Source organism: Arvicola amphibius, chromosome 9, assembly GCF_903992535.2.
Source record: "Arvicola amphibius chromosome 9, mArvAmp1.2, whole genome shotgun sequence".
Lineage (NCBI taxonomy): Eukaryota > Metazoa > Chordata > Mammalia > Rodentia > Cricetidae > Arvicola > Arvicola amphibius.
The window spans coordinates 41,505,628-41,533,100 of record NC_052055.2 but is presented as its reverse complement, the minus strand read 5'-3'; the positions used below and the strand labels follow the sequence as shown (position 1 = coordinate 41,533,100).

The 27,473-nt window shown below is 50.7% G+C and overlaps 2 protein-coding genes across 2 annotated transcripts; one reads left to right on the top strand and one right to left on the bottom strand.

The window, feature by feature from the left end:
• Positions 1-5,086: 5,086 nt before the first annotated feature.
• On the top strand, positions 5,087-12,112 carry LOC119822817 (ribosomal RNA-processing protein 7 homolog A). The gene is made up of 7 exons (XM_038342396.1): positions 5,087-5,179; positions 5,609-5,751; positions 7,637-7,762; positions 8,365-8,482; positions 10,061-10,158; positions 10,485-10,683; positions 11,560-12,112. Exons 1-7 carry the CDS (start codon positions 5,107-5,109, stop codon positions 11,643-11,645), a joined length of 843 nt encoding a protein of 280 aa, XP_038198324.1. The 5' UTR covers positions 5,087-5,106; the 3' UTR covers positions 11,646-12,112.
• On the bottom strand, positions 12,047-26,381 carry Serhl2 (serine hydrolase like 2). The gene is made up of 11 exons (XM_038343710.1): positions 26,207-26,381; positions 26,015-26,128; positions 25,633-25,674; positions 25,259-25,278; positions 24,902-24,976; positions 23,215-23,324; positions 22,207-22,286; positions 16,185-16,219; positions 14,278-14,360; positions 12,997-13,090; positions 12,047-12,360 (listed from the first exon to the last, which is right to left on the bottom strand). Exons 1-11 carry the CDS (start codon positions 26,379-26,381, stop codon positions 12,241-12,243), a joined length of 948 nt encoding a protein of 315 aa, XP_038199638.1. The 3' UTR covers positions 12,047-12,240.
• Between the last annotated feature and the right edge of the window lie 1,092 nt (positions 26,382-27,473).

Genomic DNA, 27,473 nt, shown 5'->3' with positions numbered 1-27,473 from the left:
GCTGCAGCATGAGACATTGTGAGCTGTTCCTCTCCAAGTGGCCTACCCTTTATTTTTTCTGTCCTCCTTGCTGTGTAGACCTGCATGAGTAACCATGGATAGGCATGCCATAGACTCAGTGTTACACTCTCTTAAAGAAATGTGTTATTGTTCAAAATTCAGCCTCAGGTAAAATCTCAGGATGAGGAAAGGATGTAGGCAGTTTTGCCAAAATACCAAATACCAGCCCATAGCCCTGTTTCTGGTTAAGAGTCCTCCCACCCAGTTTCCCCCCCCCCAAAAAAACCAAACTCAAAAGTCAGGCCTCTGCTGTCCACATTTCTCTTGAGTTCCCATCAGAATGTCCCATTAAGCTATGCTTCCAACATTAAGCAGTTTTTTCTGCCTAGAATCCAAATTCCCACAAAATTAGTCCCAAATGCATAAGCACCACATGGTCAGATGTATTAGAGCAGCATACTCCTGCTGGATTACATAGTTTTCTGTTGAAAAAGCACGCTCACAATTGCAAGGAAGAAAGGGTTGTTTTTTGCCTTACAGATCCAGGGGGATAGAGTCTGCTGCTGCGGCAAAAACAAAAAACAAAAACAGGCAGCTGGCCAATGACATTTTCATCCACACAGGAAACAGAGCAGGCTGGGGTGAGATCAAGCCCTCAAACTTGCATCTCCTGTGCCTCCGGCAAGTGCCTGTCTCCTAAAAGGCCCTTAGCTTTCCTATACAGCACCAAATACATGAACCTAGTGGTGAGAGGGAGCCTGGCGGGTGGCCCCATGATGGATAAGGGACAAACGTGGCCAGGCAGATAGAACTTAAGTGGGAAGTTTTATTGGGGGAAGGGAAGGGCAAGGAGACAGGAAGAATCCTGCCTGTTCCCCTCCCCCTCCCCACCCACAGAAGTGTAGCAGGAAAGACAGCTAGAATGGGCGGGCTTATCTCTTTAAGGGACCTTTTGCATTTGTGCACACACAGCAGCCATAGAACCCTGGAATGGCTAGGGTACTGCCTGGGTTCATCCTGCCAGGTGACAGGGGCCCCCATAATGCCTGAATCCTAACACCTAGGGGGATGTTTCTCATTTAAACCGCCCTTAACTTTAGTGGACTTAAGCCAGAAAGTAAGCATTTCTATCATTTTGTTTTTTAGAGACATTTTTCTCTGTGTGTAGCTCTGGCTGTCCTGGAGCTCTGTAGACCAGGATGGACTCGAACCTACAGAGTTCCATCTGCCTCTGCCTCCTGAGTGCTGGGATTAAAGGCATGTGCCATTACTGCCTGGCCTTTTGTTTTTTGTTTTTGTTTTTGTTTTTTTAACTTTGGAAACTTACTTATTGGTTTTTCAGTGTAGCCATATCTATACTGAAACTCTCTGTAGACCAGGCTAACCTTGAATTCAGAGATCCACCTGACTCTGCTTCCCAAGTGCTGGGATTTAGTTGGATCTTCTGGAGGCATTTTCTCAGAGGAGGTGCCCTCTTTTCAGGTAACTAGCTTGTGGCAAGTTGACATAAAACTAGGCAGCACACTAGCTACGAGGCCTATTTTCTCCAGTATAGACAGACAGGCATTTGTTTATAGGGAACAAGGAAACTGGTGTCTTGCTCTGAAGAAATTAAACTTGAAGGAATACTTCACTGGTTGGGTGAGCTATGACATCAGAAAAGTAGTTATTCGTTGATAAGGAGAGAATAGGATAGTACTTAGTCCTACTGCTCCCCCCCTCAAACAACCTTGAATATTTTATGGAGGAAAATGGGACTCAAGGCTTGCAACCTGAAGGTAAACAAATCGAGGTTTCCATGGGGTGGGGGAGACAGAGTAAAGAAAAGGCAGCAGACTGGCTGTAATACAAGGTTTAAATGAATTAGAGTCTATACAATACCCAAAATGTCTGTCTCAGTTGCCAATGACTCACAAGAACCAGCAAATCTCCCATAGACATCAGGTGATAGAATTGACAAGGTTTTTTAATTTTCTCACTGTATTTTATTTTTTAAAATTTATTTGTTTACTTTCTGTCTGAGTATACTGCCTACATCCACATCTGTGCACCATGTTTGTGCCTGGTACCTGAGAAGACCAGAAGAGGGTGCTGGTTCCCTGGAACTGGAGTTACAAACAGTTGTAGGCTGCCAAATGAATGCTAGGAATTGAACTCAGGACCTCTGGAAGAGCTCTTAACCAATGAGCCACCTCTCCAGCCCTCACTTTGTTTGTTTATTTATTTATTTATTTATTTATTAAATCTTTGTTGTTGTTGTTTTTAAAGATTTTTATTTATTTACTATGTATACAGTGTTCTGTCTCCATGTATGCCTGCAGGCCAGAAGAGGGCACCAGATCTCATTACAGATGCTTGTGAGCCACCATGTGGTTGCTGGGAATTGAACTCAGGACCTCTGGAAGAGCTCTTAACCAATGAGCCATCTCTCCAGCCCTCACTGTTTATTTTTTAATAGGGTTTTACGATGTCACTATCTAGCCAAGACTGGCTGGCCTTGGACATATAATCTAATCCTCCATCCATAATCTGATAATGGGGATTAACGCGTGTGGCACAGCTCCCAACTTTAATAAAGATTTCAAAGTAGCCATTGTTTGGTTGAGGGGCTTCACCTCAGCTCCCCGGCACCCCTTTATTCAAAGAGTCTGGAATGTTTGGTTGGGGGCTTCATCCCAGCCCCCTGGCATCCATTATACAAGGAGTCTGGAATGTTTGGTTAGAAGCCTCACCTCAGCCCCTCTCCATTTCAAGCCCCCTCCCCTGGGAGTTGCCTCAGACTCCACCTCCAAGAAAGCCCGCCAAACAGTGACCCCTCCTTCAGGGAGAGTCAAGACCACTTCCATAGGCTACTTAAACTGCCCCCCCCACCCCCCGAGAACAAACACATGGTCTTCCCAGTGCTCTGTCCCCTCTCTGTGTTTTCCCCGGGGACCACCCAGGAGCGCTGGCATCTATTAAACCTGGGCTTCTGATTTGGTTTAATTTGGTCTGATTTGGATTATTGCATTGGCAGAGAGGCTTACCAGGCCAGAAAAAAACTTAACAGCCATCACAAAGCTGGACAGTGGTAGCTCATGGCTTTAATCCCAACACTTGGGAGGCAGAGACAGGTGGATCTCCATGAGTTCGAGGCCAGCCTGGTCTACCAAGTGAGTTCCAGGACAGGCTCCAAAGCTACAGAGAAACTCTGTCTTGAAAAAAACAAAAAACAAAAAAGTAGCCATCATAAAAATACTATAATGGACAATTGTGAAGACACACATGAATGAAATTTTGAAAGTCTTAGCCAAGAACCCTTTACAATTAAGATCACAAGCAATGGAGGGGAAAGAAGAACAGAGCAGTGATCATGGTGTCAAACAGTTGACACTGGGCTAAGGTGAAGCTCAGCTGGCAGGGGGAGCTTGTCTAACAACAGGAAGCAAAGCAAATAAATCACCCCGGTGGTGCACACGTTTGAACCCAGCACTTGGGGTAATGGAGGCAGGAGGAGCAATGTTCAGGCCCACCTAGGCTAAGTGAGACCTCTGCCTCAAAGAAAAAGGTTTGACACAGAGTCTTAGCTCAGATGGTCTGAAACACACAAGTATCTTCCTAATTCAGCTGGGATTACAGCATGCCCATGGAAAACTTATCTGAGCTCACTTCAATTTGTAAAAATTAAAGTTCTGAGTCAGGCAAGGTGGTGCACACCTTTAAACCCAACATTCGGAAGGCAGAAGCAGACACAGACGCTGACGGATCTCTGTGAGATTGAAGCCAGCCTGGTCTACAAGCTCCAGGACAGCCAGGGTTACACACACACACTTTTTTTTTTTTTTTAACTCTAACTTGTGGGAGCGGACATGTGCCATGGAGTGCATGTGGAGGTCAGAAGGTAACTGGCAGGAGTCAGTTCTCTCCTTCCAAGGATGTATCAGGATGTCAGGCTGGGCAGCAAGTGTCTTCCCCCTCTGCCATGGCTCCTTGCTTACAGTCTCTCGGCCCCAACCTGCTCACCACAGGCGAATGAACTACCAAGGAAGAGACTGTTTATGCATCTCTCCTCTCCATCAGAATCCCACAGTGGCTCCTCAGTTGCACCGCGATTCAACTGCCTACTATTTATTTTAAAGATTTATTTATTTATTTATTGTGTTATGAGTGTTATATTTCCATGTTTGTCTACACCATGTGTTTACTGTGCCCACAGAAGCCAGAAGAAGTCAGATTTCCCTAAAACCGGCATTACAGACAACTGGAGTGATCAGAAGTGAACCCGGATCCTATGGAAGAGACGCCACTGCTCTGATGGAGGATTCTCATTGGCTAATAAACAAACTGTCTTGGCTTTTTGATAGGGCAAAATTTAGATAGGTGGAGTAGACAGAACAGGAAAAAGGAAGTGAGGTAGATGGCTCAGACAATTGCCCTGCCTCTGCAACCAGATGCGATGAAGCTCCAGCCCAAGATGGACGTACACTAGAATCTACCTGGTAAGGCACCACTTTGTGGTGTTACACAGATTATTAGATATGGGTTAGTCAAGATGTGAGTAAGAGCCTGAAAATAATGGGCCAGGCAGTGTTTAAAAGAATAAAGTTTCACCGGGGGGTGGTGGCGCACGCCTTTAATCCCAGCACTCGGGAGGCAGAGGCAGGCGGATCTCTGAGTTCGAGGCCAGCCTGGTCTACAAGAGCTAGTTCCAGGACAGGCTCTAGAAACTACAGGGAAACCCTGTCTCGAAAAACCAAAAAAAAAAAAAAAAAAAAAAAAAAAAAAAAAAAAAAAAAAGAATAAAGTTTCCGTGTAATTATTTCGGATAAAGCTAGCCGGTGGCTGGGAGCCGGCCCGCAGCTCCTCACTACACTGCTCTTTACCTCCAAACCTTCTTTTCATCCTCCCACACGCCCCTCTTAAGGCCCCCAATCTAAGCCTGCAAACCCCCCCCCCCCGTCCCAATTTTGACGAGGAAGGGGAATACTTTAGGGCTGGGTAAAATCCGGGAGGCGGGCCTAGGCTGAGAAGGCGGAGCCCCACGTGAGGTCGTCGTCATGGAGACGCCACCGCGCCGGGAAGCAGAACTACAATTCCCATCCTTCCCTGCGCTCCCGGGTCCGCAAGATGGTGGCCCGCAAGAAGAAAGCCCGAGCGAACAGCCACGAGGGGAGCATACCCAGCCCACCGGGTTATTCAGGTGAGCAGCTGAGGGCCGGGGACTGACCTCTTCGCAGGGAGGTGTCCTGCGGATGGCGGAGGCCACAACAGCTCCTCAGGTGTCGGGACGCAGGAGCCTGCCGCGCCGGCTCTGGCCGCTGACTCCGCGGGCTTTGCTCAGAGAGGCCTTGGGAGCGCTTCCTCCAGGTCGCGCCCAGCGTCCAGCTTCAGCCACTGGAGTTTGTCATCGCTGACCTGCTCGTGTCAGCTTCAACAAGCGCTCCCTGAGAGTGGTGGCCGCTGCTGTTTCCCCGTCCCCAAGGAAAACATTGTCCCTGGCTCCCGGGGGTGGGATGGACGAAGAAGTGGGCTCCCGGTGGAGCTAGAACCAGACACAGAGAAAGGAACTTGCGCGACAGGGCCTCTGGCCTCAACTCAGGGTACCCCGAACTCTCTCCTGCCCTCGTAGCTGTTCCAGTCAAGTTCTCAGAAAAGCAGCAGGCTTCTCATTACCTGTACGTGAGACAGCACAGAGTTCGCCAAGACACCCAGTCCACGTGGCCTGCCAATAGGACCCTTTTTATCCTCAATGTGCCCCCGTACTGCACGAAGGTAGGCGTCTTTCAGGGGACCAGTGGGGTTCTGAATGGGGTCTTGCCATGGGCCCTACAAAATTCTGGCGGTCAGGTGGAAATGCCTGCAAACCCCCATTGGAGGTTGTTGAAAACCGGGCTTCTCAGAATAAGAACATGGCTTTTTTTAAAAAAATAAAATAAACCCTGTCCAAACAGAGCCTCACTTTCCCGGATTGAAGGCTTGTGCCACCCCGCCCAGCTTCATTCTTTTTTGTTTTAAAGAAAGTCTGGGGCCTGGGCGTGGGGGTGGGGGTGGAGGTGGGGTGTTGGGGGTGTGTGTGCACTCCTTTAATCCCCCAGCACCCTGGAGGCAGAAGCAGGCGGTTTCTGAGTTTGAGAATAGCCTGGTCTAGAAGAGTTATTTCCAGAACAGCTAGGACTATTACAAAGAGAAACCCTATCTCAAATAAATAAATAAATAAATAACAAAAATCAGCTACACTTCTGTCCAGACATACTTTCTGATCATTTGCAGAAACTATTACAGTTATTTACTTTTTTATTTTGTTATGTTTCAGATAGGGTTTCTTGTAGCCTGAGCAGGGTTCATACTCACCACGTAGTTGAGGCTGACCTTGAACTCCTGCTCTCAAGCTCTGGGATTACAGCTGCGAGCCGCCACACTTAGTTTAAAAAGGAGATTGAGGACTGGTGAGAGAGTCCAGTGAGTAAAGGCACTTGCCACCATGTCCCAGGGCCTGAGTTAGAACTCGGGGACCACACGGTAGGAGAAAACTGACTCCTCCAAGATTTTTGTTGTTGGTGGTGGTGTTTTTTGTTTGTTTATTTGAGACAGGTTTTCTCTGTATAGCTTTAGATCTATCCTGGAAGTTGCTCTGTAGACCAGGCTGGGCTCACACTCATATATCCTATATATATATATATATATATATATATATATATATATATATATATCATATATATATATATCATATAGCCTTTGTCCCCAGAGTGCAAGGATTAAAGGCATGCAGCTAAAGTTGTCCTCTGACCTCCACACTTGTAATGTGAAATACACTTATACCTGTTTATACCTGTGTGTGAACACACAAACAAATGAAATTTAAAACTTTTTTTTTTTTTTTCGAGACACAGCTTCTCTGTAGTTTTGGAGCCTGTCCTGGAATTAGTTCTTGTAGCCCAGGCTGGCCTTGAACTCAAAGAGATCCGCCTGCCTCTGCCTCTCGAGTCCTGGGATTAAAGGCATGTGCCACCACCGCCCGGGTTAAAGCATTTTTAAAATTGTTAAATTGATCAACCTACCCCAAGTGCAGGGATTTCAGGGAAGTGTCCTGCCTGGTGGGACAGGTAATTTTTTTGAGAAGAAAAACACCCGGGCTAGGGAGGTAGATTTGTGATAGGCTGCTGGCCCGGCATTACTGAAACCCTGGGTTCAGTCCTCAGCACTACATAAATCAGATTTGGAGACCAGATGATCAGAACTTCAAGGCCCATTTTGGCTACAGAGTGAGTTCAAGGCTAGTCTGGACAACAGGTTGGAGAGAAGGTCTGGGCTGTACAGTGGCTGCATGTCGGAAGCTGACCACCCCTATGTGTAATGAGCACATACTAAGAAGTCCCCTCATACTCTTCCCGCCAGAGCTCACCAACACTCATTCTCTCAGACTTAGGGGTAAAGCTTAATCAGTTGTCATCTGAAGTCAGTGACACCGGAAGTCCTCATCTGCCATTGCAGGCTAGAGAGATCTGCCTCCATGTTGTCTTGGGGGCTGGTCAGGGTTAGGCACTCAGATCCCCTGGGTAGTGTTGACCTGGGCTCCGAGTCATTCTGGGCTATTGTGGGTGCCCAGAGACTGAGGAACTGTGGGTGTTCATGCTCTGCTCCCCTCTGACCATGGCAGGAGTGCCTGTCTCGACTCCTGGCCTCCTGTGGCACCATCAAGACAGTGGAGATGCAGGAGAAGCCTGACCTTGCCGAGAGCCCTAAGGAGCCAACGTCGAAGTTTTTTCACCCCAAGCTGGTTCCGGTAGGCTGCCCAGTACCGCCAGGTTCCTCTGACTGAGTGGGGGCAAGTGGGTGGGGCCTGGGTGGGCTCAGCAGTAGACTTTCAGATGGACCACTCTCTGTGGCTCTGAGTAATCTCTGCAATGTGTGCTGTAGGCGGTTGTCAGGAAATGGGCTCTGATTCTCTCAGGTGTGCCACATTCATTGACTTCCTGTTTCCCTGTCTGCCCTGCAGTCTCCCAGAGACCATTTCCCCCTTCCATATCTTCCTTTTCAAGACTGGGGCCCTGGCTTCAGGAGCCCTGCTCCTCTCCCCTCTCCTCAGGTCCCTCATGTCTCCATGAGGTACAAGGGGGTCCGACCCTGAGTTTGTGCGTTGTCTGTTCATGACCCGCCCTAGCCTGGGGTGAGCCTGCTTTCCACTGAGCCCACGGATGTCCCAGCAGTAGTTGGCTAGCTAAGAGCCAGCAGTTGGCTAGCTAGGAGCATGGCTGTCCCTCACCCAGACTGTGGGATGATACATGAAACAGCCTGGCACCATCTCACCTGGTCCAGGGCAGGTATAGGGACCTGTGATGCAAGTGGAAAGGCTCCACGCAGACCTCTCTCTCTCTCTCTCCACAGGGCTTTCAGGTAGCTTATGTGGTGTTCCAGAAGCCAAGTGGAGTATCAGCTGCCTTGAATCTGAAGGGCCCCTTGCTGGTTTCTACAGAGAGCCACCCAGTGAAGAGCGGGATTCATAGTCAGTACCGCTGGCTGTGTCCAGTGCTTCCTCCCCAGGCCTGGGTTGGTGAGGGACACTTAATGGGGCCAGCACCTGTGAATGCCATAAGCTGGGTCCCCTCTTCCCAAGGGGCCTCAGCTCTCAGGGCTGTGTCTGAGACACATCAGGACATAGCCTGAGCCTTTGGCACTAGGTAAGGGTCGGGTCAGACCTGTTGTTACTAGAACCTTCCTAGCTCCTAAACCTGGACCCCAGGTGCCTCTGCTAAAGGATCCCAGCTTGCTGGCCGTATCTGAGTGAAGCCTGAGTATCTCACTCTGAGCCAGTCACTTCGGCATTCTGTCTGACTTGAAAACAGAACGTTCTGTGATAGCTGTAGTTCTGGTTTCGAATGAGTGTTTATTGTGTATATGGCCAGCAAAAGTGAAGAGCACAAACACCAGACAGCAAAATATCATCAAATCACTGCCCATGGGCTGTAGACCTGGCTCAGCAGGTTAAGAGCACTGGCTGCTCTTCTAGAGGTCCTGAGTTCATTTCCCAGCACCCACATGGTGGTTCACAACCATTCTTCATGACACCTGGTGCCCTCTTCCTCCCTGCAGGCAAACATGCAGACAGAACACTATACATAATAAATAAATCTTTTTTTTTTTTCTTTTTTTGGTTTTTCGAGACAGGGTTTCCCTGTAGTTTCTAGAGCCTGTCCTGGAACTAGCTCTTGTAGACCAGGCTGGCCTCGAACTCAGAGATCCGCCTGCCTCTGCTGGGATTAAAGGTGTGCGCCACCGCTGCCCGGCAATAAATAAATCTTTAAAAATAAACCATTCAGTGTGCAGAGCTGATGGCATGGCCTGGCTGAGAGCAGACCAGGGAAACAGCATCAAATGGGGGCTGGGAATACCCCAGAGTGACTGTGGAGGCTGATGGCCTCAGTCAGTGTGCCCCTGCCTTCCCTGTCTCATTGCAGCGCTTTTATGCCATGGCATGAACACTAGTGCCCCCTGCTGGAAGGAGATGCCTGCTAGCTGTTTACAGGAGGCAGCTGCTGTTTTTCCCCCTAGGGACTACAAAGCCCAGGAGCCGGGCTGCACCAGTAGAGGTTTTGGAGGAGACAAATGAAGGCCTCTTAGAGTTTGCTCTTTTTCTTTCTTTCTTTCTTTCTTTCTTGTCTGTAGTTCTTGGGATGACTGTCTGAAGGTCCGGTCACTTCATTAATTCTCCTTCCTCCTCCTCCTCGTCCTCCTCCTCCTCCTCCTTCCTTCCTTCCTTCCTTCCTTCCTTTCTTTCTTTCTTTCTTTCTTTCTTTCTTTCTTTCTTTCTTTCTTTCTTTCTTTCTTAATTTTTAAACATCTTACTTTTGTGTGAGTGCCACATGCGTGTTTTGTATCCAAGGAAGTCAGAAGAGGGTACATCTCTGGAACTGGAGTTATGGGTGGTTAGAAGCCACCATGTTGGAGCCTGGAACTGAACCTGGGTCTTCTGTAAGAGCAGCCATGCTCTTATGAGCTCTAGTCCCCAGGGTCTTTCAACCTGCCCAACAGCGTACGCTTTCCCAGTGCAGTTTCTGATACACTGTGCTCCCTTCTCCCTCAGAGTGGATCCGTGACTATGAAGATTCAGTGCTCGACCCTGAGGCCCTGAGGGTCGAAGTAGACACTTTCATGGAGGCCTACGACAAGAAGATAGCTGAGGTAGGGGCTCTGGCAGGACCCCAGGTATCACTGCTGTAGCCGTGGGAAGGTGTTACCACAAGTATTGTGTGTTGTCATGTGGTGCCTGTCCTTGGTTACCAGAGGAAATGCAGGCTCCCATTTTTGCTTGAGGAAACCTAGGTGGCGTGGACTCTAAAGGGTCAGTATGTGAGGGTAGTGTCATTGATATGTCTGATCGACATTTATTCAAGCCAGCAGACACTGATGTTCAAGGTGCTTTCCTGCAGGAGGCAGCAGTGGGCCCCTAGCCAGTAAGGCATGCTGCTGCTGCACAGCCCTGCCCTTCAACAGTTTCTTCCACGCAGGAGGAAACTAAGGCCAAGGAGGAGGAAGGAGTCCCTGATGAGGAGGGCTGGGTGAAGGTGACCCGCCGGGGCCGTAGGCCTGTGCTCCCTAGAACAGAAGCGGCCAGCCTGCGTGTTCTTGAGAAGGAGAAAAGGAAGCGTGCCCGCAAGGAGCTGCTCAACTTCTATGCCTGGCAGCACCGAGAGACCAAGATGGAGCGTAAGTGACACCTGAGGGCAACCCTCAGGCCTTGGGCAACAAGCAGGGTGGCTTGAGGCACATCCGATAGAGGCTCAGGGTAAGAGTCCCTGTGTGCAGTGCCCCTACTGCTCCTCATAGATCGTCTTTGTCCAGGAGCCCCAGCCAGTCAGACTACAGAGTGCTGAGGGACTGAGGGGTGGGGTGCATGAGGGACTTGGGGGCCTACCCAAGTGTTCCTTATGGGAGTACCTGCTCTTCCTGCTGTCAGTAGGCATCCTGCTGTCAGGACATTTCTGGGTCCTGAGAAGCCTGGTCCTCTCCTGAGCATGGGGTGGGCTCAGCCGCTGCCTTCAGACCCCACCCTTTGTTGGCACTGACACCTGCCGCACTCTCTTTCCCTCACCTCACATGCTCGCGCCCTGGTCCTAGACCCCAGGCCGCACCTTCACCTGGGCAGCCCCTGTCGACCTTCCCTCCTGAGAGTGGCAGGTGCCACCTCTGATGTGGGTCACTTGGTGGCTGTTTACCCACTGAATTTCCTTATCTAGAAGAAGGGATCCCTGGGCCTGCTTCTTCTTGGGGAGCAAAGGGCTTAGGAGTCCTGCTTTCTCTGGGCCTCTCTTCTTCTGATACATTGTCTTATCCGAACTTCGTACATCATCATCTCCCGCCTCAGCCTAGCCCCCAGAGTGGCTGTAGTCAGCGTCCAGTTCTGTTTCCTTGCAGGAGCCTGACCTTGACCATGTAGTTAGGATGGAAAGGGTATGGGGTGGGAAAGGAAGAGTGTGCAGAGCCACCCGGGGACATGAGGGTGAGGACGTCCTTTTAGTGGGGAAGCTGGCAGGTCCTGCACAGGTACTCTGTGACTCGTCCTATGTCCCTTCACACCACCAGACCTAGCACAGCTGCGCAAGAAGTTTGAGGAGGACAAGCAGAGGATTGAACTGATGCGTGCCCAACGCAAATTCCGACCCTACTGAGCTGTTCTGGATGTGGAGAGGTGGCGTGGAGAACACAAAGATTGGCGGGCCTGCTGCCTCGGGGACGGTGCTTTGGGAAGCAGATGCCAGGCCAAGAAGCTGCTGCCTCTCACAGCTCCGCCTCTACAGCCACGCAGGCTGGAAATGAGGACAAGAGGAGGATTTGGTCTTGAGGAGCTGCCCCTGCCGCTTCAGGCCTGTGAGGACACTCGTGGGAAATGTGGCTGCGCTCTGCTCTGAACCTGTTACCCTCCATGAATCCCTGCTGACAAAAGAGCCGTTCGGAAGGCAGGAAAGAGGGAGGAAGATTTTATTTCCACAGAGACTGGTGATAAGCACAAGTTCCAGAGACCCAGCCGCAGCCCTGCTCCCTCAGCGGCACCAGCTTAGTACAGCTCACCTACCGCAAGCCCCAGACCACTGTCCCCTTCCTGAAGCCACATATTAAAGGTTAGACTCTTCTTCTATTTCCCCTTGCTTCTAGCTCTGCCACAGGATTCTCTGCTGCCTCTCTTGGTCTCAAGCACAGTGAGACCCCCCCTATTTTGTGGCAGAGGGTGCTAGGTAGGCAGTGTGAGCAGCTCCAAGGCCAGAGCTACAGCCTCGAAGAGGTCCTGGGTTGGCTCTGTAGGAAAGAGCTGATGAATCCAGCCACAAGATGGGGCTCATTCATGTGGACATAGTGATTGCCTGGGACTTCCACATACTGGAACCGCTGGAGAAAGGGGCAGGAGGTGAGATGCTGCCCATGCAGGAGACTCCCACAGCTGCGTGTCTCCAAGGGGGTCAGAGGCAACCTCTACTCCAAGCAGCCTGGGGACTTGGGGTCTGTTCCAGTAATGTAGGCATCTGAGCTGTGAGGCTACAGTGCTAATCTGGGCATTCACAGTCAGGGTCAATTCTGCCAGTTCTGATGGAGATGAAGCACTCTGTGCAAGGCAGGTGTCAGGACAGCTCCCACTGCACAGAAGCCTGAATAGCAGATGCCCTTTGGGGTAGCATCTGACTGCAGAGGTTCCAGGCCTCGGGAATTCTAAATGCATGATGACCATAGAGGGCCAGGACTTACACAGGCTCTTGGATCCACCACGGGACTCCTCCTGCCCTGTAGCCATCACACGTGCCAATGTGCTGGTTCTAGGAGCAGTGGAGGCAAGCGCAGGGCCGCTTCTAAGAGGTGCACCCCACAAGTAAGCATGGCCAGGGCTAGGGTCCTGAACTCTGTGTGTCCCAGGTTTCTGGTCATGGGGAGTGAGGCACCGACTCAGGAAATACGAAGCCATTGATTCTTTGAGGTGGGGTTTAGAGCAGACATGTCCAATTTGGCACCTATCCGGGCAACATGCCTTACCTCCTTTAGGACGACTCTCAGCGCATCCAGCATGAAGAGCAGTGGCTGCTTCTTGTCATTCTCGCGTATCACATCAAAGTACCCGTGTGTTCCTCTGCGCAGCAAGAAGTGGGAGTGTCTCAGCTCTGAGTCTTAACGGAGCCCTCTGCCCTGTCTGTGTTTCAGGACCTGAGGAGCCCAAGCCTAGACTGATTCTGGTTTTCCTTCAGCTATGTTCTTTTGAGCCTAGACTGATCCTGGGGTTCAGTCATTTAATATCAGGTTCCTCTTAGAGCTGGTAGCAGTCTAGCACAAGCTGAGTGTCTGCTGGGGTGCAGCTGTCAGTACTGCGGAAAGTGGGGGCCACTGAAAGCTGGGCTGAGATTTGAACCAGGTCTCAAGGCCAGGCTTTTCTTTAAAATAAGCCCTCTAGGGTATAATGTAGAGATCACTCAACATTCCCCATCCATGTTTGAAGCACACTGTAGCCTAGGCTGGCCTCAGACTTGTCACAGCCTAGCCATGCCCTTTCTAGTCCTGAATTGCAGGTGTGAGCACCCATGCCCAGTCAGTTCCTTGTTTTTAAATTCAAATTTACCTTAATTTGTAACAGTGTTAACATTTCTGCAACCCCATAAGGAGTTGAAATTTTAACTTAAAAAAAAAAGAATTGAGCCTCCAATCATCCTGGCACCAGTCCAAGCCACAGCATCAAATGTACTCTGAACTCAAGGCTGTCTCTGCCTCTACCAAGCATCAAGGAAAGGCTAGGGCTAGACAAACTATGGGTCGCTAGCCCAGAAGAAGTTTCTAATTCAAAATTCCCAAATGTGAAGACAATCCTGGGATGTCTGTCACCCCACTGGTCATCAGAGTTAATTTGGGGATCTGGCTAGGGGTGTGCCACCTCCTCATCACTCCAGGTGCCTCCTTCCTGAAGCTGTGCACGCAAACAGGACAACCTGTCCTAATAGAGCGGGACTCAAGGTCCCCAGATTCCAGTGCCGTGTCTGTGATGTGCATTCTGCTTTCTCAGCGTGGGAAGTGGAATCATAAGCACAGCCCATGTCAGGCTTCCCCAGAGACCTGCCGATCTGTGCTGCAGTCCTCACCCCTGCCCTCTGCTCCCAGGCTGCTGCTTCCTTGGCCTTCCCCCTCCCAGCACCTGCTGACAAGGATGCTTCCTTAGAAAGGCTGAGCGGGCAGTCGTGTGTTGTCACCCTGGAGAACTGGACATCTTGTGCCAGGCTCCCTCAGGTTCCTGGTCCCTGGGTCTGTCAAGGGCACTCTGTCTAGACTCACTTGATCAGCAACACATTGGCCTGCAGGCTGCTGATAAACTGCACAAACATCTCCTTGCTCGTGAAGTCAAAGGCGTTCTGTGGCTGCAGAAACAAAACTGGGTGAAATCCTTAACACGAAGTCCCATGCCCTCCTGCAGTTAAGAGTCCTTATTTCAGGGCAGCTGGGTTCCAGTGAGGTCAGCAGGGCCACCCTCCCCGGGAGGCCAGTGTCCACCAAGTCCCTTACTCATCAAGGCTTCTTGGCTTCCGTCTGCGAAAAAGTTCTGTCTCCCACGCCCGTATCTATTATCCCCTCTGAATGTTGACTCCACTCACAGAACCCTTTTAGGTCGGGCGTGGCTGTTGACTGGAGGTGACTTCTGGACCTGTTGAGGACTGAGTGCCCCCTGTAGCCCCTCCTGGTGCACAGTCCAGCTGTGGTCATGAGACTGCTTCCACTTGACAGAAGTGTGTTTGGACCACAACAGAGCTGAGTCCCCCCCCCCGCACCCGAGTCTCCCCCCAGCCCTCACTGCTCTGTCCTTGCATTTAATTCGCCTGCGCTGCGGTGCGCTGGGAGACCTCCAGCCCTGTGCAGCTACTGACGGACACTAGGACACGGGCAGGGGTGATATACAGGCTAGGATCAGTGGACTGCCAAGTCAAACGAACCACCAGCTCTGAGACATTCTGCATAGACAGGGTGTGAGACCTGGACCCAGGTCGACGTACCCTGCTGTGCCCCACATTCCCTGGGGTCCTCCTCCAGGGGAGATCGCCTCTGTCCTCTAGCCCCACAACTGGCTTCTTTAACTGTGAGGGACTTCTTCAGCAAGAGAGCACGGAATGATGCAAAGTCCTGAGACAAGGGTCTGCGTCTGTGTCCACGCACATGTATGAAAAGACACTTGGGGTGCGAGTCTGTCAATGTGTGTACACATGTATAAAGACATAACTGGGAGAAAGATCTGGGGATGTAGCTCACTGTATAACACTTGCCTAGCCTGTACACGTCCTGGGGTTCAATGCCCAGCACCCCTCCTCCCTGCACACGTGTGAGAGATTGGGGATGAAGTCAGAACCCTTGTGCATCGCTGGTGGAAACATAAAATAGTGCAGCCTCTGCGGACAGCAGTTTAGCGCCTTCTCCAAAGATCAATCCTGAGTCACCGCGGGCTCCAGCAGTCTCTTCTGGCAAAGCCAAGAACCGGAAGCAAGGACTCAGACCCTTGTACCCCATGTTACAGTAGCATTGCTCTCCATTGCCAAAACCTCAACCCCAGTGTGTTTCAGCAGAGGAATGGACATAGAAATGTGCTGTGGGCCAGGTAGATGAACACACTGGCTGTCAAGCGAAGTTTGATCCATGACACTCATGGAAGAAGGAGAGACTCCCATGAATTGTCCTGATTCTGCACAAGCATCTTCCTGCCCTTAAACTAACACACACACACACAGAGAGAGAGAGAGAGACAGAGAAAGAGAGAGCTGCCTTGCCCCCACATGCTGGGGTTAAAGTCTCCAGGGTGGAACGGTTAGGATTCAGTCTCACAAGTGTGAACACGGATGTGTGTTTCCTTATAAAGGGTCTGGACAGCATGATGCTGAGGAGAACCCAAGCCCAGAAGGGCAAACATTGGTTCTGCTTTCACGAGGCCCCTAACAGGCAGCTTCACAGGGACAGAAAAGTGAATTAGGGTTTGTTGGTGAGACAGGCGAGGGTTTAGTGTTTTAATGGGTCAGTGTTTACTGAGGATGGCAAAGGTTGGGCTATACGTGTTGGTGATGGTCACACACGACAGTGTATTTAACATGACAAGGCAGTGTACTTACAGGCAGCTAAAATATGCATATAATTCTAAAACTACTTTAAAAAGATCACAGGCATTCTGTGAGGGAAGCTGGAAGGAAGACAGTGGCACTTACCAGAGAGAGCCTCGGGTCCCTGTTCAGCACTAGACCTGGAGAAAGCACAAAGCATGGTGGTTTCAGTGTCACCTGGTACAGGGAGGGACTCACCTGGCTTCCTCGGAAGTCCCGTTCTTTCCACAGAGGGCTCATGTCTGCCATCTGGGCTGGTGAAAGCCATCCTGATGTCAGCCAGCCCTGGACTTGCGTTCTGGGATTCTTCAAGAGCAGAGCTTGGTCAAGATGTCCACAGCACATGGACATCTCCTTGGCCCCAAAAGACAGGAAGGATGAGGTAGACCAGGCTGGCCTCAACTCACAGAGAGTTGCCTGCCTCTGTCTCTAGTTCTGGGTTTTAAGACATGTGTCCCACTCTAGACTCCAACTCCCATCTCAGAGAAATAAACTGTTCATTTTCTTAGGAACAGAGAGTAATCGAGATCCATGGCATTCCTTCCCACACTTGGTTCCTGCCATGGATGATTGACAACTCTACCCATCTAGAAGGGTGTACCCATGTCCTCCTGGGCCATGTTAATGATTCCTGGAGAAATCATTATGTACATAAGAGTGTGGGAGTGGGCAGAGCAGCCTCTGCTGCCGTGGAGTAACTCACAAGCCTTGGAAGTTTTCAAGAGCTGGCAGGGAATGGAAAAGCCAACTCTGGGGACCCTGCTCCAACAAGGTTAGTGGGAGGGCTGCCTACAAGTCTGCTCAGCTCCCTCGTGCACAGTCACCAAAGAAAAGGTGAAGTTAGATCCGAACACTTGCAAATTGGCTACGTCCCCAATCTTCAAACTTTCAAACAAATATCAGTCCTAGAATCAAACAAGTAAATGATCCCCATTGCAGAATGCATAAAAAAGACATATATCAGATTTTAATGCCACAATTCTGCAGTCAAGAAGAGAAACCACTCCAAGAGAAGTCTCAAGAGGAGTGAAAGCAACTCTGTCTGCAACATTGGATGCAGTTAAAACTGAGATGAAGCCATGGAGCGGGCATAGGCAGGGTAGATACCCACACTGCACTCCGGGCTTCCAACTTCCACAGCCATCACCTGAATTTCCTGTCTTCTCCTGCAGTGCTGTGGTTGGAACCCAGGACCTTGTACATGCTGAGGAAGCACTCTACCAATGAACTATTCACCAAACATTGCACTTTTTAAGTTACCCGGTTTCGATGTTTTATTCTCATCTTTTGGGACGGTGTTTCTCTATGTAACAACCCTGACTGTCCTAGAACTAGCTCTGGAGAGCAGGCTGGCCTCAGACACACAGAGATCTGCCTGCCTCTGCCTCCTGATGTCATGCAGCTTCTTTAAAACATGGTGAGGAATTGAGGAAGACACAGATATCAACCTGTGGCCTCCACAGAGATGCACAGGAACACACACACCACACACATGTCTTTGTGTTAGCGTAACCCTTAAGAGATCAAGGGGACCCTCATCACGCATGCTGTTTTTTCTCCCTTTAGCCCTTACCCCGTTCACTCCCTACCCCCACAGCACAACCGCCACTCGGCAGGTGGAATCATCACTTGCTGCTTTTCTGTCCAATCCTCACTGGACAGGGAGCTTCCTGACGACAGGGGCTGGGTCTCACCCCTCTGCATTGCTCAGACCTAGAGGTTATCCAGCGTCAGACTGCCTTATACAAAGAGTCTGATTCTAAGACAAGTGTTAACTAGCTGGGTGGAGGGAGCAGCCCAGAGTCCCAGCAGGAAGGAATGTGTGTCTGGATGAGAGGTGGGGCCCCACACAAGCACCTTGTGACCTCCTGGCCAGCTTCACCCGCTTGGCATCCTGGTAGCCCTGAGAAGGTGCAAGAAGGGCTTGTTTTCTAGAAAGCAAAGCCACTTTTGGTGAGGATGTTCCCCTGCTGGCCACAGCCAGGAATTAGAGTCAAGTCATTTCAGTCCCTAGAGCTCCCGAGTCCAACCCCACCTTGCCTTCTGAAGCCTTTCCCCACAGCTGTCAGACAGATTATTCTAGAATTTAAAATAAGCTGCCACACTTTGCTCTTACCTCTTTTTTCAGGGCAGAACCCTATGCCTCTGTGTGGCAGAGTTGTCAGTGAACCCCTCACTAGTGACCTCCCCCCATGTCCCTGCGCACCTCTAGGCAAGGGCACCTGTGTTCTGGGAGCAGACAAATCTGGCTGCAGAGTGGACATCATTTCTGACCTCTCTCCAGGCAGGAGCCAGACCTTCCTTCCCTTTATGAAACTGGGGAGTCTAAGAGTGAATTGAAGGTACCCTTCCAGGGCACAGCTGCTAGGGCCAGATGGTCCCTTCACTGTATCAGTGGGGGAATTCCTTCTCAGGACAGTGGCTTCCACAGAGCCCTAGCAGGAGGTTGTGTGTCTTAAGTCTTACTGACCTCTCAAACACCTTTAGCCTATAGTGCCGGTCCCTGCCATCTTGCCTGTATCCTGAACAGGGTGACCTGCATTGATCTGAACCCATATGAAGCCATGGGCTCCTCACTTACTTACTTTCTTGGCCCTGCTTGGACCAGCCTCCAGCCCTGTGTTTAGAAGCATCCCGCCATTCTAACCCTCAGTTTCCTGGCAGGTCCTTGGTATAGTGTGGCTTCTATATCTGCTGGCCTTTCTTGTCCCTCCCTTAGCAGTGTTCTCAGTATCAGGGGGACACCTTTGTGGTGAAGGTCTTCCAGTTCCCAGATTATACAATTGAATGACCAGGGATATTCCCTACTCATCCCTCTGCTGCAGAGCATGGGGAATGGAAAGTAAGTCCTAGGTCCATTCTCTGTGGACTTTGTAAAAAAACAAAAACAAAAACAAAACAAACTAAGAGTCTGCTGGGACCATTAATGTGGTTCACTGGGTAAAAGCACTTGCCACCAAGTCTGAAGATCCAAGTTCAATCCCAGGAATTCACATAGTGTATAGGGAGAACCAAATCTCAAAAGTTGTCCTCCGACTTTCATATGTGTGTGCCCCTGCATGCGTGCGCGCGCGCACACACACACACACACACATACACAAGGAACAAACAAATGTGAGCTGGAGAGATGGCTCAGCGGTTAAGAGCACTGGTTGCTCTTCCAGAGGTCCTGAGTTTGGATCCCAGCAACCACGTAGTGGCTCAAAATCATCCATAATGAGATTTGGCACCCAATTCTAGCATGCAGGCAGAACACTGTATTCATAATAAGTAATTTTTTTTAAAAAAAACAAACAGATGTCATTGAAAAAGAGACAAAAATCAAACAGGCCTTGACCCTTGAACACTTACAGACAGCCCCCAAGAGAGACGGCCAGCCGCTAGCTCTGCCCGTGGTGACAACTTCCAAATTCCCACCTAGGAGACCCTGCCACCTGCAATATCAGAGGTCTTCTATTCCATCCTCCCTGTCTCTGCTGGGACTCGCCAAAGTCACAGACAGATCCAGCAATGACCTGCAGAGAGGTCTCAGTGCCCATGGACATGGCCCTCAGAGTCCCTGGTTGCTGCCTGTACTGGGTGACTGTGTTGTTAGGTCTCTCACCAGCTCCCTTGCCAAGTGTCTCTATGAAACTGCTCAAGCCAGACAGATGGAGCTGCTTTTGACTGAATGCAGCCAGGTTTATGACAGGAATTTCAGCATTCTGGAGGGGCAGGCAGCGCTTCCTCGTCCAGAGACTGACTGGTCCCCGTCCAGAGACTGGTAGGGCCTGTCACTTTGTCCTCAGGGGTTGTGGACAGAGCTGGGCTCGACCTCTCTGCAGAACACCTGTAGCAGTAGGGTGTGTTGCTTTTGTCGTTTGCTTGAGTTAGATAGAGTCTTACTGTACAACCCAGGCTGGCCTCACAGCACTGTCTTCCTGTCTCAAGCTCCCAAGGGCTAGGGTTTCAGGCTGGCAGGCCACCATACCTGGTTCATAGTAAGCACTGGGCAGTGGGTTGGAACACTTGTGTTTAGACAGGCATGTGTGGAAAGCTGAGCTCATGGCTCTCTCCTGATCATGGTTCATCTGCCTGGTTAAATCAGCTTTAGACTCATGCCCTGCCTTTATTGGGAACTCTCTCTGGCTGGAAGTGGATGCCAAAGACCTCTTCCTCACCTGCATTTCTCAGATCATATGAGAGAGAGAGAGAGAGAGAGAGAGAGAGAGAGAGAGAGAGAGAGAGAGAGAGAGAGAGAGAGAAAGAAAGAATGGGGGTTAAGGCCAAGAATAAGGTTTCTAAACACTGTATGTATTCAGAGAGCCAGCAGGATCTGGATTTACCTTCTCCTAAGTTATTTCTGCTACAGAGCGGTGCTCCCGCCACAGTGCTCCAGCCACTTGCCTGCTCCCCAGCACAAGGCTAACCTACTTAACAATGGCCAATGTCCTTTTTGTGACGGTTCACCATCAGTGCCCACATTTTAGGCAACTCAGGGGCCCAGTAGGAATTCCTGGACTGGCTGGGAGCATGCCTCTTCTGGATTAACCCATTTCTATCCAGGAAACTGATGAGTTGGCCATCTTTGTGGAGCATAAAAGCCTAGGCCCTCAACCTTCCTATGGGTTTGTAGGGTAGGGAGACAGGCTCAGGACTAAAGCCCAATAGATCTGAATGGCAGTCTGCACCCAAAAACTCCAGAACTGCTCCCTGTGACCCTCACTTGGTGTTAGAGCCTTCCCTACAGGTACAATGTGCAACCCAGGAGGCCTAAATCAGCGGTTGGAATTAGAGTCACACAGGACAGGAGTTCCCTGTCTCTGCCAGAGTCTGTCGGCTGCAGTGCCCATCACGCCCTAGTGTCTTCCTCTTGGCCAACAGGATTTGACAAGTTGCCCAACCCCACGGGACTGGGTAGGTGGAGATGAATCCTGTGTCATTAGGTTCTTAGAAATTAATTTTCACAACCTCAGTTGAGCCTGTCAGCCTGCGAGAACAACAATCTAATGACCTTGTCTGTTTCCTAACAAAACTGGGGAGTCCCATGGTTGCTCAGCTGGCACCAACAGGAACTGAACCTGGTTTTGGGCTCAATCTGGTGCTCGTTCTGTCTCATCACACCACCTCTCAGAAGCCTTTACCTCACCCGAGAGCGGCTCCGCGCCCTCCCAGGACACTCATGTTTACTCCGTGGTTGTTTGTTATTATGATTAATCTGGAATGTCAATTTGACAGGCTTTAGAATCACCATGGAAACAACCCTCTGGTATGTCTCTGAGGGAGTTTCTAGAATAGATGGAGGTGGGGCAGCCTACCCAGACTCTGGGCAGCACCACCCCGTGGACTGGCATCTGGGACTGAACAAAAGAGCAAGCTGAAGGCCAGCATTCACCTCTCTCTGCTTCCTTGCTGTGCACACAGTGTGACCAGCTGCCTCCTGCTCCTGCCGCCACACCCTCCCCATCATGATGGACAGTCCCCTGTGACTGGAAGTCAAACCCAGAAAACTTACTTTTCGAAGTTGTAAGAAAATTCTGCTGCAGCAACAGACAAACATCTGATGGATGATTGTCATCTTTTTCTTCTAAAATTTTCATTTTCTGCCCAGCCTCGCCCTTGCCCAGTCCCAGGAGGTGCCATTTCCACTAAGGGCATCTGTAAAGGGTGCCCCTTGGAGTTGTGCCACCTACAGTTTCTGCACCCATGGAGACAGGGACAGTGTGGCTCACTGCCAACTCACAGTCTTGATGGGGAGCTGAACCTCAGACCCTTAGTAAGAGTTCTTGACAAATACATGGAACATGGAAGAAGTAACACAGGAGACTCTCACGTCGTCAGTGACTGCTAGAGCCATGGCACCTCCACATCTTCTGCAAACCTCCTGCACATAGGCCCAGCTGGGCACAGCCATGACAGTCACCAACTTTAGTCCAAAACCCTACCAACCTTCACACAGAGTGTGGCCTTCTACAGTGCCTATGTGACATTGTACCTGGTCCTCGGCAATGTGCAGCCTCAGTTTCCCTGCTCTCCAGGACTGTGTATGAGGCAATGGGGGAGTCAATGAAGCAGTTCAGGCACCGAGTGTCAGCTTGGCACATGCGCCCTCCCATGTTCTCCCTCAGTAATGACAGACGGTCCTTACCTGTGTCCACCTTCCTGGTTCCTCTCTGCAGTAGGAGTTCCGCACACTCTTTACTCAAGTGGATGTTCTTACTCAGGAGCCTGGGGAAGACAGAAAGACACTAAAGGAATCAAGCCTTGATCAAGCCCAGGGGTTGGACAGAAAGGAAAGCAGGCAGCTAGAGATACTGTGCCCAGTTTGAATTCCAGCCCTTAAGGAAGCTGAGGCAGGAGGATTTTAATTTAAGGCCAGTCATGACTACACAGTGAGTTCAAGCTGGAATTATAGCGAAATCTCTCTAAAATGAATAAACAACGAAAAAAGGGCCAGGGATGTGGATCAGGGGAAAGGGCTTGAGGGCTTAGGTTTGACCTCCAGGAAGGAGAGAAGGAAGAAGAGATGGAGGGAAGGGAGGTTACCCATGAACAATGCACATGTTCTTCAGAATCAGTGGGGATTTACAGCATCAGCACATCTGCCTGTTATTCTGTGTGTGTCCCTTCCTCTAGACAACAAACACAAAAAAGGGAAGCCCTGTCTGACCGTGCACACTCCAGAAGCAATGAGTACGGATATGACCAGAGCAATACTAGTCGGGTTGTGGTTACAGAATTTAGAGGCCAACATGGCCACGAGGTAGGGTGGTTGTTCTCGGGGGAGGCTGCCAGGAAACTCTAGCAGGAGAGTGGGAGAGAACTGTGGGTAGCCAGAGAAAAGAGGTGTGCCATAGAGCATGAACGTGGGGAGAAAGAAAGAGCCCCCACAACACAGGCAGCATGAGGAAAGAGGTGGTGACTACACGGGGCTTCTGAGAAGTGTCCAGGAGGACTGGTGCTGAGTGACACCCCAGGGGGAGGATTACTGGGGGTGAAAGGGTGGAAGGGAGGATATTGAGAGGAGGGGGGAAGATTAGGAGGAGGAGAGGGAGGAGGAAGAGGAGGCTGTATCTTCTCCCTGACTTGAAATGTTGCCCACCAGGGCACAGCAGTCCCAGTCCACCTCTGCTCTGCCCTGGCTGCCAGCACCTACCCCTGCAAAAGCTCCTCAGGGCTGGATACCCTCGGGGACTTCGGGGAAGCTTCCACCTTCAGCATGTGTTCTATGTTCCTCCGTTTGTAGGTCAGGATGTTCTCCATTTCCTAGGAATTCAGCCAGAGCAGGTGTATAGGGATGCCCCAGATAAGGGGTCTCGTCCTTCCCCTGGTCCTGCCTGCTGCCCTCCATGTCCCTCTGAGGGATCAGTACGTGCTAGCTGTCCTTTCTCATTCAGCAGAGGTTGCCTGGGACAGCTAGAGGGATGTGCTTTGTAGAGGTGTGACACTAGGATTCATTAGGGCAGGCAAATTCAGTGACGTCAGTGAATGCTGTCATTGCTAATGATAGGTAGGGGGTACAGGGTCCAGGCAAGTTTCATCGGCCATACATCATGTCCTCAATGGCAGGTTCAGGCTTTGGGGGGCTCAGTGTCACCCACCACCACCCAGGAGGAAGCCTCAAGGCTCCCAACTTATTTCATCAGTGGGGCATTACAGAGACCAAAGGTCAAAGTTTACCATAATCTGGGTATTGGGTCCACACTAGCCTATGAGTTAATGGTTTGTGCAATGGAAAATTGCTGAGTGCTTACAGTGTGCAGGGACTGGAGACATGGGGATAAAAACTAACTCCAGCAGGGAAGGGTAGTGCACACCTTTAAGTCCAGCACTTCAGGGGCACAGGCAGGCAGACCTCTGTCAGTTCTAGGCCAGCCTGGTCTACATAGCTAGTTCTAGGACAGCAAAGGCTATACAGAAAACCCTGTCTTAGAAAACAAAATGAAACAAAAAACAAACTCTAATTGCAGCAGTTAGGACGTTGAAGTAGGAGGATTGCCAGGAGTTCACTGCCAGCCTTGATTACAGAATGATCTCCTGTCTCAAAAGAAGGAATGAGTTCCTTTCCCCAGGGAAGTTGTGGCTATTTTGCAAAGGAGAAAATGGAAAGCGGGGTGGGGGGGAGAGCCTTGGACTTCCCACAGGCAGAGTGCCTTGCCCTCTCTTAGGACTATAGGGGAGTGGGGGGAAAGGTTGTGGGGGAGCGGGAAGGAAGTGGGAGGAGAGGAGGAATTGGGAATTTTGATTGGTATTATTTTTAAAGTAAAAAAAGGGGAAAATTAAAAAATTCTGGAGTTATTAAAAAAAAAAAAAGGAAAGGTGGAAACGGATACAGTAGAGTCCCCTGGAGCAAACTCACATCCTCAGGGTCACAAAGGTAAGGACAGAGCCAAGCGTCAGATACAGGACAGTACTGGCTGTTGTGAGTGCTGCTGCTGGTGTTTTTCCATCAGCCACACTCACAGTGGATGGATCTGGTTGTGCTCCTCGTGCACAGCACAAAAGAACTGGTTAAGCTGCTGTGGCCCAGAGTTCCTCCACCCATGGCTGCCCCCCTCATCCACCTTCTGCTGTTTCCCAGTCTATGTGGGATCCATCAGCACTCTGAGGAATCCAGGCCACACACTGGGCTTCCAAAGAGTTCCCATACCCTTTGCCCTGACATTCTCAGTGTCACAAGCTTCAGGATGCTGCCCTCTCTGGAGTAGATCCCTGGCTAACTAATCCAGCCTGTGCCACATTCTCCGGCCTCATTAGTGTCCAACACAGGAGACAGAGATGACACCGCCCTCCCCAGGAAGTATGGGGTCCCGATCACAGCATCCAAAGAAGCCTTTTCCTACATTAGAGTCCAGGCCAAACGGTGTTATATCCAGTAAGATAAGTTTGTCCACCATCTCGGGGAAGGTACAGGCGAACTAGAGAGTGAAAACAGAGATGGAGTTAGCAGGTGAAGCACAGACTTCCCAGAGCCGGAGTCTGCTGTCCTGTCAGTGTGCTTCTCCCAGACCCAGCCACAGACCTAGTGACCCTACGTGGGACACGCAGAAACTCTACAAGGGACCTTTATCAGAACACAGTGTGAATGTGGAAACAGCCTCTGCTGGCCACCGCATCCACTGTGTGAAGGGGCTCTTCCTAGCCTACCTTCTGCTTGCTTCCCAAGGTCCCACGTGACCACAGAACAGCCAGCTACTCACCATGCTGCCCACAGTGCCACCTGTCAGACAAGAGAACAGAGCTGCCATCCTATGTGACCCCTCGCCAATATCCTCACCCAACCACTTTCCTAGGGGCTGTCCCATCCCCAGCTTGTCTCCCACCATGGGGTTGGGACTCTGCATCTTCAACTTGGAGCCTTTCCCTGGGCCACCAAGGTCCCTTCACCTGAAAACACTCGCAAGGCCACCCCTTCCCTCATCTGAGACCAGAGGCACAGTCTCTAAGATAAGCATTTTGGGGTCCTCTTATTTTCCTCAGAGGGGCAGGGAAAATCCCAGGTACCAATGTGTCAATCTTCCTCCCTCCCCTATAGCCCTCCGAAGAACTCAGGGCCTGGCCCAAACTGACTCACCAAAACTGTGGCCCAGGATAGAGAACCGGGTCCATTTAAACGCTGAAAACACAAAGTCAGAAAGAGTTTGCACGGCCCAGCCTCACTCCAAACGTTTTTCTCTGTCTCCATTGTCCTCCAAATAACTATAGCACCCCACCCTGGAGACCAGCTGAGGGGGCTCAGCTCCACTGTGGGAGGAAGCGAGCTTGCTCCTCTCAGCTGCTGGGAGAACTGGAGTCAGACCCCAGACATCCATTCCCAGCCAGCACTGCCTCCTAGACACAGTATCCTACTCCTGGGGTGAGAGGGGATGTCACAGAGGACCCCCATCCACACACACTTCCCCCCCCACAAACACACTCACAACCTCTCCATGGCACTCACTTTCCCTCTTGCTCACCTGTTGCCACCCGTCGGACGTCACTCACAAAACTTTGGTGGTAATATGGGAAACCTGGGTTGTGATGGGACGAGAGTCCGTGACCTCCGAAATCCATGGCCACATAATGGAAACCTGCAGCACAGAGGAGAACGAGAAAGGGGTCTGCATGGCAGCTTCCACCCCTCCTCTGCCCTTCAATCCATAGCCCACCTTGTGGAAGAAGAGGAATGAGCCTGTCAAAGGAGTTGGCATTATCCAACCAGCCATGCAGGCAGAGAACTGGAGGGTTCTTCTGGGAGCCCCAGACTTTGACTGCAATGTGGCCCCAGGGCACAGCCAGCTTCAACTCTGAGAGCAGACCTGTAAGGTAGAAGCAGTCATTCATCTCCGCATCCACCAAACCAGCAAATCATAAGCCCCTCCTCTATGCATGCAGCAGCATGCATGGGCTTCAGTGCTGATGGCCTGTGTCCTGGCTTTCGATAGCCGGACTGCCAGATATCCTGAGGAGGGAAGAATAACTGGATTCCCTGGGCAAGAGAGAATTCTGAACAGGCTTTTCATATGTAACCCACTGATGTTGGGACAGAATGGGAAGGAGTGTGTTGGGGCTGCTGCCTTGAATCCTGCCACTTGTGAGCTATATGACCTAGGACTGGTTGCTTCAAACCTCTCCATCCTCAGTTTTCTTTCTGTTTTATTGGAGTAAGTAGATTACAGTGCCTCTTTATTTTAGGGGACCCATTCCAAGAGCCCCCATGGATATCTGAAATCATTAATGAACGTCATACAATGATGAATGCTAGCTATGCTTTTTCGTATATAAACACCCACGATAAAATTTAAATCGTGCTGGGCGGAGAATTGCAGCCAGTTCAGGACAGACTGGTATAGGGAGTTCCACGCCCGCTAAAGCTACATTTGAAGAAGCAATGAGAGGTCCTGGAGGGACAGTCTTTAAGGTGGCTGGGCGTTTATGACACCACTCAGAGTAGCATCCCACTCAACACTGGAGTTTGCATTAAACATCGTGGATGCTAGGAAGCTGAACCCTAGCTAATAGAACCTGGCCAGCATTTTCTAAACCTTCAGAGCAGGCGCCAGGCACTTCACACAAGCCGACTGCCCACATGTCGAGTTGGAACACTGCCATTCTCAGTACACAGACCATGGAACCGAGCCACAGGGAGGTACAGAAGATAGCCAAACTCATTCGGAAAGATCGAGAGAAGATTTATGGCAGACAGCGTGATTCCGGGACTCCAGCTGGCCCTTCTCAGGTCAGGTGTGTCCCAGAGCTTACCTCCTCATGTTGCAGACCGCAAAATGCAACCCCAAATAGCCATGCTCACACTCCTCTAATCTTAGGGCTATAGGGACTCAGAGGCCCTGTGGCTCTCTTGGAGCCCACACTCTGGCACACTGCATCCCAGCACTGCTGACTGAGCCAGGACACCCAGTGGGGAGGGCGGTGAGT

What these genes read in the sequence shown, in the direction of transcription:
- LOC119822817 (XM_038342396.1), top strand. Translation starts at nt 5,107, where the DNA reads ATGGTGGCCCGCAAGAAGAAAGCCCGAGCGAACAGCCACGAGGGGAGC. An exon ending in AGTGAAGAGCGGGATTCATA is followed by an intron (nt 8,483 to 10,060) that starts GTCAGTACCGCT and finishes CTTCTCCCTCAG; the next exon opens with AGTGGATCCGTGACTATGAA. An exon ending in ACGACAAGAAGATAGCTGAG is followed by an intron (nt 10,159 to 10,484) that starts GTAGGGGCTCTG and finishes TCTTCCACGCAG; the next exon opens with GAGGAAACTAAGGCCAAGGA.
- Serhl2 (XM_038343710.1), bottom strand. Translation starts at nt 26,381, where the DNA reads ATGAATGACTGCTTCTACCTTACAGGTCTGCTCTCAGAGTTGAAGCTG. An exon ending in TATCCTGGGCCACAGTTTTG is followed by an intron (nt 25,279 to 25,632) that starts GTGAGTCAGTTT and finishes CTTGTCTGACAG; the next exon opens with GTGGCACTGTGGGCAGCATG. An exon ending in GTGGCACTGTGGGCAGCATG is followed by an intron (nt 24,977 to 25,258) that starts GTGAGTAGCTGG and finishes TTCACTCTCTAG; the next exon opens with TTCGCCTGTACCTTCCCCGA.